The sequence below is a fragment of the Salvelinus namaycush genome, chromosome 1 (genome assembly GCF_016432855.1).
Source record: "Salvelinus namaycush isolate Seneca chromosome 1, SaNama_1.0, whole genome shotgun sequence".
Lineage (NCBI taxonomy): Eukaryota > Metazoa > Chordata > Actinopteri > Salmoniformes > Salmonidae > Salvelinus > Salvelinus namaycush.
The window spans coordinates 75,242,482-75,255,228 of record NC_052307.1 but is presented as its reverse complement, the minus strand read 5'-3'; the positions used below and the strand labels follow the sequence as shown (position 1 = coordinate 75,255,228).

Sequence of the window (12,747 nt, the reverse complement as noted above, 5' to 3'; positions counted from 1 at the left end):
GCGAGGGAGGCAAAAGGAGGAGAGGATGCCCCGCTGCCTCGTCCTCCTCCAGTCATCCTCCTCTCTCGCCCTGTGTGTGTCACAATCTGAGGCTTGATGACCAGACAGCTTCTCCTGTACCACCTCCACTCCAACACAGCTTCTCCTGTACCACCTCCACTCCAACACAGCTTCTCCTGTACCACCTCCACTCCAACACAGCTTCTCCTGTACCACCTCCACTCCAACACAGCTTCTCCTGTACCACCTCCACTCCAACACAGCTTCTCCTGTACCACCTCCACTCCAACACAGCTTCTCCTGTACCACCTCCACTCCAACACAGCTTCTCCTGTACCACCTCCACTCCAACAACAGCTTCTCCTGTACCACCTCCACTCCAACACAGCTTCTCCTGTACCACCTCCACTCCAACACAGCTTCTCCTGTACCACCTCCACTCCAACACAGCTTCTCCTGTACCACCTCCACTCCAACACAGCTTCTCCTGTACCACCTCCACTCCAACAACAGCTTCTCCTGTACCACCTCCACTCCAACAACAGCTTCTCTTGTACCACCTCCACTCCAACACAGCTTCTCTTGTACCACCTCCACTCCAACACAGCTTCTCCTGTACCACCTCCACTCCAACACAGCTTCTCCTGTACCACCTCCACTCCAACACAGCTTCTCCTGTACCACCTCCACTCCAACACAGCTTCTCCTGTACCACCTCCACTCCAACACAGCTTCTCCTGTACCACCTCTACTCCAACACAGCTTCTCCTGTACCACCTCCACTCCAACAACAGCCTGTGGGAAGAGCTCTCAGTCAAACCAACCAAACTATGTAACCTGAACACTTAGTATATTTTTTCTCATTTTCCATAATAATAAAAATCATAGAAAATATATTGTAACTTAACACTATTACTAGTGACACAGTACAATATTATTTTAACTATGGGATAGGTGTTCTTGTATTTTCACATGTATAGATTCACATCTTTTCTTTCATCTGTGAGCAAGCAGCCAGGACAGAGAGACCGAGAGCCAACCACTTCCCACAGGGGCTGAGTGAACACAGATGGGGGACTCTTTTCCATCGCCCCACTATCAAAGCTAACACTCACCTCAGGAGAGAGACGCGTTCATAAACTCCCTCTCTATCTCCATTTCCCTATTATCAAATCAAAATGCAGCCATGAAACGGTTTGTTAGCTGACTGGAATCCAATCCATTTCGCTGACAGTATTGCCACTAAAGGAGCTGGATTTGTGATGGGGATAAAGGGAGATTGTGGAGGAAAATAACAAGTTTTAATGCTTAAGATTCCCTGGAGTTCTTTGAAGTCTGGTTTTGAAAGCAGACATGGTAATTGTCCCTGGGGGAATTCACATGTGCGCGTGCGTGTGATTGAAGTTGGGTAAAGCCGGGTGCTAGGTAAAGAGGTTGTCTAATGCAGTGCACATGTACAATAGTCTGCCCACTAACACAATGTACATTCAACACATGTACAATAGTCTGCCCACTAACACAATGTACATTCAGCACATGTACAATAGTCTGCCCACTAACACAATGTACATTCAACACATGTACAATAGTCTGCCCACTAACACAATGTACATTCAACACATGTACAATAGTCTGCCCACTAACACAATGTACATTCAACACATGTACAATAGTCTGCCCACTAACACAATGTACATTCAACACATGTACAATAGTCTGCCCCCTAACACAATGTACATTCAACACATGTACAATAGTCTGCCCACTAACACAATGTACATTCAACACATGTACAATAGTCTGCCCACTAACACAATGTACATTCAACACATGTACAATAGTCTGCCCACTAACACAATGTACATTCAACACATGTACAATAGTCTGCCCACTAACACAATGTACATTCAACACATGTAGGTGCAATGATTCCATGATTTTACGCTGTATTATTTCTTACACTGGAGTCCTATATTTCCTCTAGCATTTTTGGCCAAGTGCTATTTGGTAACTTTTTGTGAAGTGCTACTTAGATGTTTAGGATAGGTTTACAGAGACATTTTTCTCAAGTGCATCGTTATTCCCTAAATAGTCAAAAGAAGAGATTTTTACAAATATTCTACACATAGTAGGTTAAACACAGTATTTTCCTTCTCTGTCAGAACCTAGTAGACTTCAGACAGAGAGGTAACTGTAGGCTTATACTGTATATCAGACCCAATGCCAGGAACGTTCCAACAGTGGGAAAAGTTGTTGAGTCTAAAAACACTGAGTGTTGTGAGGCCGTCCTGTTTTCTTGCCGCTCGAGGCCCACCACAGGAGGTGAAGTCATAAACATGGCTGGGAAAATGGGACTTCGCTATGCGAGGCAACCGGTGTAAATCTTCCTGCGCAAACACATGACTTCATTACAGCTGTCATCACTAAAGCTAAATTGCTAATGTGTCTCTTGCTAGCTCTTCACTGAGGCTCTCTGCGATTTGAATCGTCATGTTTGTGGAGCCCTGAGGTAAAATAAATAAACCATGATGCTCCGACCCACTTGTCAAACTGCAGGAGCTTTAAAGTCCCAGTGCAGTCAAAAAATTACATTTTCTTGTGTTTTATAGAGTTGTCCACACTGAGGTTGGGATATTACTATAATATTTTGAAAATGACCGCCTAAAATGTCAGCCTGTTAAGGTGGGATGGAGTTTTGGCCTGACTGGTGATATCACCAGGCAGTAAATGAGTTAATAGACCAATACGAGAGTTCCAGACCCCTCTGCCAATAACAGCTAGTTTTCACTTTTCCCCTCCCCACTCAGAACACTCAGACAGTTCTAGATAAATTATTGCTTGAGCAATCTTTGCTAAGAAGTTATTTTTGCCTCTTTTTGGCCATTTTAATTGAAAGCAATCACAGTAAGGTACTTCATTTTTACTCAGAAATTATTTGATATGGAGATAAAAACTTTTTCGAACAAAACATACATGCATTGTGTAACATGAAGTCCTATGAGTGCCATCTGATGAAGATCATCAAAGGTTAGTGATAAAATTAATCTCTATTTCTGCTTTTTGTGACTCCTCTCTTTGGCTGGAAAAATGGCTATGTTTTTTTATGACACGGCGCTGACCTAACATAATCGCATGGTATGCTTTCACCGTAAAGCCTTCTTGAAATCGGTCACTGTGGTTGAATTAACAAGAAGTTCATCTTTAAAATGGTGTATAATACTTGTATGTTTGAGGAATTTTAATTATGAGATTTCTGTTTGAATTTGGTGCCCTGCACTTTCACTGGATGTTGGTCAGGTGGGACGGTAGCATCGCACGTACCCTAGAGAGGTTAACAATCAGTCTGCCAGGAGAGACTATGTAATAAGTCCTTTTATAATTATCCACATAAAACAGGCTTTGTTCTTCAGATAAACTTAAATCAACACCAGAGGTCCCAGTATGGCTGTATTGGAAAGAAAGGTCCTCATGTTTAGCCTGGGTATGTAGCTGTGTTTTAGCAGTCGAGCGGACTGACACAATGGAATAATTGAACGACCCTCCTTGCCGGCTCAGAGCTCCTAATAAGCAGACATGTCTTTTCTCGGCTTGAAGGTTTTAATAATGTAAAAAAAAAATGAGTCAGTGTTGGACACTCTTAGATAATTAATGTGCGCTCTCCTACTTGACACCGGTTGATTCTGTGGCTGAAGGAGAGTCTGTAATACAGCAGTTTCATATTGATTTGGATGACTTTCTCACAATGTTCTTGTGGTGAAAGTTGTAGCAATGAAGATGTTCAGCCATTCAACATAAATGTGTTGTTATGCTACTGAAGGAGTGTTGTCAGTTTCTTGGCAATTTCAGACTTGTTTGGGTGCTTTGTGTTATTAAAGCAAATGGTTTATAAAGCTAGAATCCTTAAGGTGGTCAGTCACTTTGTTCTTCAGGATGTCTGCCCTCTCCAAATACTTCTCTTTACTAGTTTTTCCACCACTCCTCGACTTTGTAATTTGTTCAAAACATTAAATATAACACATTTTAAAAGATTTCCTAGGAGCAGTCCGAATAAACGGCTACAAAGCTACAATCAGCTGGATGAGAATGAATGGGTGGAACAAGAATGACTATATTGAAGCTCAGTGATCTGAAAAGCCACCCTCCACCACTATCATTTATTTTAGCTTGAAGTGGGTTTGCAGTGAAGACACAGGTCGCTGGGGCCTGATGTCTGGAGAGTTAACGCACTCACCTCCAGACATGACCTATCAACGGGACTCAGACCAGTCCATCTGTTTCTTTATTCTCAGTGTGAAACCAGCCTTGACAAAGCCTCTACTTAGTATTTTGTGTTTTTCACCCACTCTCTCTCTCTGTCTTTCTCTCTCTCCGTCTCTCTCTGTTTCTCTGTTTCTCTTCTGATTTCTCTGCCTCTTCTCTCTGTCTCTATCCATCTCTGTCTCTCCCTCTCTTCCCACCCTCCCTCTTTTTCCCACCCTTTGTTAAAAGCCTCCTCCACAGCTCCCTGCTCCTGTGGCTCAGTAGCTCCCTGCCAATGAAGGCCTTTTTATTGGGCTGAGATTGAGTGCAGCCAAGCGGGGCCCGACCAGGCAGGGCCAAAGCCACAGCCACACAGGCCCATTACCACCACCGCTGCTTCGCCTGGCCTCAGAGAGAGAGAGAGGAGATTGCTTGTCTCTGCCTCCCCTAATTGCCGACAGCAGCTGAAAAGGACCAGGGAGAGTGAGAGGGGGGAGGCAGAGCAAACAGTATTGGCTTGTTCACCAGTCAGAGACAAGCAGCATGGACCCATATAGCTTATAGGGCTCTTGCTGTTCTGTTAGAAGCCCAGAGCTGTGTTTTTCTGTAGTTTTGGGCCGTGCACGTTGGAGTTCACCCAACTTGTTGATCTGAAGTCACTTTCGCAGTTTACCCACTTGTGATTGAGGTTTGTGTTTGTCGAGGGTGAACTGCTCCTAGATCTGTGCTGAGGGCCAACTTCTATCCCGTGTCTTTGTGAGGGGACATAGGTGGGCGCAGCCTTTGGGGGGCATTGGTGCACTTTCTCTGCCCCTTGAATGATCCTGTAATATCCTCCTCACCTAGCCAACATCCCCATCCTGCAGAGTATGTCTCTTGTCTCCAATGGACTCTGGGAATTTCATATTATTACAGGCGCTTATTGTTGCAGCCCACTGGCAATATCCCAGCAAATTGAAAAGAATGGGCCGTTTATTAACTTGGCTGAGGCGGATGGCGAGGCTGCAAGCCATTTTTTTTCTTTTTTCCCCCACTGTGTTTATAGGGGGTTGTGTTTTCATTCAAGAGCCTCTCTTTTCTGAAATGTCTGTACTGTAGGGAAGGTGGCTAACCCACCACTCACCACCTGAGAAACTATTATTAAAGAGCTGCAGTACGTTGAGCCGCGGAATCCTTAGCAGACTGAAGACTATCAAAGAAGAGCTAGCTAGTTCACTGTGTCCTCTCCTTGAACACGCAAAAACACTTTTTTAATGAGGGTATCGTTGCAAAACTAAAAGAAGGTGCCTGTAACATTGCTGAGAGAGTTGCCATTGTCAGTGAAACCATAGCAACATTGGCAGCAGTCAAACCTGCCGGTGCCCGCTTGCTAACGATTTGGAAATTCTCCAAACTGTTGGAAGAGTTGCACATTTTGGACACATCTTCCCAGTGTTTGTGACTGTGAGAGAATTAGCACGAAACTAGCAATTGAACACTTGAACCAGTTTGAGGTCCAATCTGCCCTCATATTTTCATCAAGTCTAAGACATTTGCATGATTTGAGACAGAAGATTTCGAGAACCTAGACTCAAACCTCAATATATTTTTTTAATATATACTTTCTTTGTTGGGATGCAGTTTAATTTAAAACATTAGGGCAAACTGTACAAATGTGCCTCTTAATTAAAAATGTTAAGCTTTTAATGATGTCAAACCTTCAGTGCGTACGAGGCCTACGTTATCAGAGAGGTTTTGGAATATGGAACAATGAAGGCTTTTATGGAGTCAGAGTTTTATCCCTTTGTTAGCGTGTGTATTTTGACCTCATTAGATCATGCCTGATGCATTTGGAGTGTTTGAGTGAGCCGCGGCACTGCTTCGGCCCAATGTTTCATGCCTTTTTGATTAGCATGGTATGGAAACAATTAGACTCGGGGAGGGGAGGCAAAGCCGACTCGATTCAACAGCTTTAAATGCTAATTGGCTAATGGAGGATGAAAGAGCGGGTGACGGCTGCGTTTTTGACATGAGCTCACTCAGACGCTGGATTCAGCTACTCTCAATTCATCTGGATTTAGATGGACCACCACAACCACCATTTTGTTTTCCTTTCAAAACCTGGAAAAATACTACTACTGCCATCTCAAAGCTGAATGTGCTTACACACTCCCAAGTTAGCTTTAAGTGAGAATATTCAAGCACGCATCACAGCAGTCGAAAACACATGTAAGGAAAGCATTTAACATCTTCTGTAAGGGACTGGCTGCACCGGTCTTGAAAATACACCTCCCCCATAGCCAAGTGAAACAAGGAGGCCTCTCTTCCTCAAAACTGCCGTTCATAATTGCCATAGTGGGATGCTTGCTTTAGGATATGGGCTATTTCCCCTGACTGAGATGATAGAAGAGGATAGCTATGCAGTATGATATAGGACTTCCATCTTTTCTGTGGACAACCCCTGTGTTCGCTAACCCCCGTAACCACTCGGAATGTTGCAAAATTGGTGAGAGATTTACGCCGCTACTCTCCCACTTTAGCAGAGAAGCACTCAAAGGTTGAACCTCACACTTCGCTACCGGAGTGTCATTCAGAGTCGGACTGCAAAACCCCATCACCACTAGTGTGTTTCTATCGGGTTCTACAACAAGCCGTCACTGTGGAATCCCTGTTGAGCTTCAGAGGGTGTTCAACAATGTTTCATCATCACATGTGGTTATTACGGTCAGTTCAGCGTTGACTGGGAAGTGTAATAAGCAGCCCCATCACCTCTCCCAGTTTGTCAGGAACCACAGAATCTAGTCGATTCTCCTGAAAGCCCTGGATTTGTCACAACCTTCAGTGCTGCTCTTAAGAGAGACAGAGGGGGTGTAGAGGAAAGAAGCGAGCCGTCATGAAAAGCCGCCGCTTCCTGATTTCGCAGAGATGCAATCACAGCACTATCTGATAGACGTGCTGGAGGAAATTGGATGAGCTGAGAGCTGCTACACCTGGACAGATTGGAAAGATGACTCCTTTGTCATGAAAGTGTCAGTCAATTCCCCCTACTGTCACCTGAACAACCAATCAGAGGGAGTGAGAGAGGTTTCTTCTCTCCAGGGCTCCATGCTTTGCAGTGGGAGTGTTAATTAACAACAACAAATGTTTTATTGTCATATACACCTGACAAGTGCAGTGAAATGTGTTGTTTTACAGGGTCTTCCATAGTAGTATGGCGCACCTGGAGCAAATTAGGTTTAAGTACCTTGCTCAAGGGCACACCGGCAGACATTTTACCCTGTCGGCTCGGGTTTTCGAACCAGCAACCTTTCGGTTACTGGCCCAACGCTCTAACTGTTAGGCTACCTGCCGCCCTATCTATGTATCTACAGTACTGTCTGGAGCTAGGGCCTGGAAGAGATGTCATATTGTGTAAATAATAAAGCTGTCACAGTAGAGAGATGATTACAGCTGTAATAACAAGCTACAACATGATAAAACCAATTTGGTAACGCTTCATTTTAAGGGTCCATACTAAACCATTTGTAAGGCATTTACAGTTTGCTCACCATTTATAATTCATTACTCCCACACGTGTAAATGTTAGTAAGCTAGTTATTCAGACATTAATATATATTTCCTTTAACATCCTGTGTTGTGTGCTTGTTTTTTTTTTTTTTTACCAGGTACTGCTGGAATGTCTACCAATAACATGTCCATCTTTTTGTGAGAAATTACACTGGTCACTCAAAACATTTATGAATTATTTTTAAAGTATTAATAGGACTCAATTTAGATTAGGGACTGCAAAAATAATTTACTAATGATTAGTAAATGGTTTAGGAATGTGGGAGTAATGATTAATAAATGGTGAACACACAATTTATAAATGCCTTCTAAATGGTTTATTATGGAACCTTATAAAGTGTTACCAATGATTTAATTTCCCCCACATCCAGACCCTCCCTCTTTTCTACTACTATGTCTTTACTAAATCATGTTACGTAGAACAGATGATGATGTATGTAGAATGATGATGTATGTAGAATGATGATGTATGTAGAATGATGATGTATGTAGAATGATGATGTATGTAGAATGATGATGATGTTGTATGTAGAATGATGATGATGTATGTAGAATGATGATGATGTATGTAGAATGATGATGATGATGATGATGATCTATGTAGAATGATGATGATGTATGTAGAATGATGATGATGATGATGATGTATGTAGAATGATGATGATGTATGTAGAACAGATGATGATGAAGTATGTAGAATGATGATGTATGTAGAATGATGAATGTAGAATGATGATGATGTTGTATGTAGAATGATTATGATGATGTATGTAGAATGATGATGATGTATGTAGAATGATGATGATGTATGTAGAATGATGATGATGTATGTAGAATGATGATGATGATGATGTATGTAGAATGATGATGATGTATGTAGAATGATGATGATGATGTATGTAGAATGATGATGATGATGATGTATGTAGAATGATGATGATGATGATGTATGTAGAATGATGATGATGATGATGTATGTAGAATGATGATGATGTATGTAGAATGATGATGATGTATGTAGAATGATTATGATGATGATGTATGTAGAATGATTATGATGACGATGTATGTAGAATGATTATGATGACGATGTATGTAGAATGATGATGATGTATGTAGAATGATGATGATGATGTTGTATGTAGAATGATGATGATGTATGTATGTAGAATGATGATGATGATGTTGTATGTAGAATGATGATGATGTATGTATGTAGAATGATGATGATGATGTATGTAGAATGATTATGATGATGTATGTAGAATGATGATGTATGTAGAATGATTATGATGATGATGTATGTAGAATGATTATGATGATGATGTAGAATGATGATGATGATGTATGTAGAATGATGATGATGTATGTAGAATGATTATGATGATGATGTATGTAGAATGATGATGATGATGTATGTAGAATGATGATGATGTATGTAGAATGATGATGTATGTAGAATGATTATGATGATGATGTATGTAGAATGATGATGATGATGTATGTAGAATGATGATGTATGTAGAATGATGATGATGTTGTATGTATGTAGAATGATGATGATGTTGTATGTATGTAGAATGATGATGATGTTGTATGTAGAATGATGATGATGTTGTATGTAGAATGATGATGATGATGATGTATGTAGAATGATGATGATGTATGTAGAATGATGATGATGATGTATGTAAAATGATGATGATGATGTATGTAAAATGATGATGATGATGTATGTAAAATGATGATGAAGTATGTAAAATGATAATGTCATGTTGCGTAACCTCTTTGATGATAGTGGTGTCTCAGTGTCCTGTTTGTTTCATAGAATGTCATAACAAGTTATAAGGTGTTACGTCACCCTTTCGACAGGGATGTAGAGATTCCATGTAAACATGCTTCAAACCAGGTTATATTGGTTTCATGTTTATGGTATTACTCTGATAATAACAGGTTCTATCTACCCGTAGGTTCTCTGTCATTCCTGACCAGGATGTTTTGGTCTAACAGCAATGAAGGTTCCCAGTGTCACCACTCCTGTCTGTCCTTAGGAAAAGCAGTGCTCTGACTGTTTCTGTCTTGTGTTTCCTGCAGTTTCCTCAGACCTGCGAGGAGTCTGGCTCTCCGTTCGTCTTCGTCTGCACCAACCCTCAGGAGCTGCTGGTGAAATTCCCCATGAAAGGAAAACATAAGATCTGTAAGTGCTGCGTCTTTCTGTGTCGCAGAGTAGATCCCAACGAGTTTGGTTGAGCTTTCTGTGTCGCAGAGTAGATCCCAACGAGTCTGGTTGAGCTTTCTGTGTCGCAGAGTAGATCCCAACGAGTCTGGTTGAGCTTTCTGTGTCGCAGAGTAGATCCCAACGAGTCTGGTTGTGCTTTCTGTGTCGCAGAGTAGATCCCAACGAGTCTGGTTGAGCTTTCTGTGTCGCAGAGTAGATCCCAACGAGTCTGGTTGCGCTTTCTGTGTCGCAGAGTAGATCCCAATGAGTCTGGTTGTGCTTTCTGTGTCGCAGAGTAGATCCCAACGAGTCTGGTTGTGCTTTCTGTGTCGCAGAGTAGATCCCAACGAGTCTGGTTGCGCTTTCTGTGTCGCAGAGTAGATCCCAACGAGTCTGGTTGTGCTTTCTGTGGGGGAACAAAATTCTCACACAAGCGCTGCATGTACACATACACACACACTCTGTATACACACACACATATTCTCACACACACACACACACACTGTATATATACACACACACTGTATACACACACACACACACACACACACACACACACACACACACACACACACACACACACACACTGTATACACACAAACACAAACAAACATAGGTCTTGTGCAAAAAATGAACATGATTTGCAAAAGATTTTAAAAAATATCAATGCGCTCACAAAGTCTCTCAAAGAGCAATCTGTAAAGACAAGATGTTGATGTCAGGTTGCCCAGGGGATGTGGGAGACTGTAGCTACTGTAGTGTCAGTGTTGTCAGTGTATGGTGTGATTTCTAATAGGTCAGAGCACATTCCCCCGCTGTAGCTGGGGATGTACCTGCAAGCTCTTTGTTCATATTTCACAAACTCCTGAGACATGAAGGGTTGTTTATGTCCCCCTCTCCCGTCTCCGGTCCTTCAAGATGGATGGCGGGTCTTTGGGAGATTCAAGGTAAAAGACTAGCACTGCCCTTGATCAGAAGGGGAGGATTTCAGTTGTATTGTGAAGGGGTGAACGCAAGCAACAGCCCAGAGGGTTAAGGTGCTTATGCTCATAAAAAACAACAATAGATATATCATCTGAGGAAATCATTTAGTCATAATTCTGTATTTGCTAACTGGCTACCACTCCCATTGATTTGCACGGAGTTATGCTAATGCTAAGCTGTGAGCTAACTGCGCTAACCCAAATCTTGGATCCCTGACGTTGAGTCCATAGACCACTAAGTCTAGGCATCCATTCTAAACAGTAACATGTATATTTTGCATGCACTATCCCTTTAATACATTGAATAACGCCTTATTACCTTTATATTGAGTGTAACCTATAAGATATCCAACTAGTCCCCAGACAGTTAATTTCTAGCACACTATTGGACCTGTCATCTCCTCCCCTTTTTATATCCAGCTAGTATTTCACCCTCTATTACTCTGCAGCCTCTGAAGGCTCAGAACCATCTCCAGGGAGACCACCTGTGAACCCCACACAAGCGCTGGTGGGGGGGGGGGTCTGTGTGTGTCTGTGAGTCAAAGGGGGGGAACCTGCTGTTAGAAGCTGGCCTAGTATTTAGAGGGTTAGCTACTGGAGCCAAGCAGACATTCTGTATCTATTCACAGTGTTTCTCTCTGTCACTCTCTGTCACTTTCTGTTTCTCTCTCCCTCGCTCTCTCAATTCAATTTAATTACATTTCAATTCTCCCTCGTTCAATTTAAATTCTCTTTCTCTCTCTCTCTCTCTCTGTCACTCTTTCTTTCTTGTCTTCCGCCTGGGTTGCCTCCCTAACACACAGGGTCAAGGGGCTGCTGCCGCCACTCTCGTTCAGGAAAGGACCTCTTGTCTTGTCCAGCTCGCTGCCTCAGACCTGACAGGGCAGCAGAGCGGTGGAAGGATTAGCCAGTGTTGACACTTTACTTAAAGGTCTGCTAGTCAACTGCTTATGAACGCCGTCGTATACTTTGACTTATTTAAACGATTTACTATTCAACTATTCACTATTAAATGATTTACTAATGAAAACTATTTACTGTTAAACTATTCACTATTAAATGATTTACTATTAAACTATTTACTAGTAATCTATTCACTATTAAACTATTTACTAATGAAAATGATTTACTATTAAACTATTCACTATTACATGATTTACTATTAAACTATTTTCTATTAAACAATTCACTATTAAACTATTTAGTATAGAAACCTATTTACTGTTAAACTATTCACTATTAGTTTACTATTATGACTACTATTTTATGACTAAACTATTTAGCTTTATAGTGACCCCCTGTCCACCAAGCAGTATTGCATTCAATGCTGGTACCCATGGAGAGAGGAGAGGTGTTGTGGTAAATATGGGATATAGGAACCAAGAGAGACGGGTCATTAGACTGGTCATTAGGGAGAGACTGGTTGTTAAACTGGTCATTAGACTGGTCATTAGGGAGAGACTGGTTGTTAAACTGGTCATTAGAGCGATCATTAGGGCGAGACTGGTCATTAGACTGGTCATTAGGGAGAGACTGGTTGTTAAACTGGTCATTAGAGCGATCATTAGGGAGAGACTGGTCATTAGGAAGAGACTGGTTGTTAAACTGGTCATTAGAGCGATCATTAGGGAGAGACTGGAAATTAGACTGGTCATTAGGGAGAAACTGGTTGTTAAACTGGTCATTAGAGCGATCATTAGGGAGAGTCTGGTTATTAGACTGGTCGTTAGGGAGAGACTGGTTATTCGAGTGGTCATTAGG

General features: G+C 41.9%; 1 protein-coding gene across 1 annotated transcript in view; it reads left to right on the top strand.

Annotated features, from left to right (window-relative positions):
• trip4 (thyroid hormone receptor interactor 4) overlaps window positions 1–12,747 on the top strand; it is a 61,338-nt gene that overhangs the window by 22,680 nt on the left and 25,911 nt on the right. Inside the window, exon 11 of the mRNA XM_038995100.1 lies at window positions 9,880–9,982. Coding sequence (XP_038851028.1) covers window positions 9,880–9,982 — 103 coding nt within the window. The remainder of the gene's footprint in view (window positions 1–9,879; window positions 9,983–12,747) is intronic.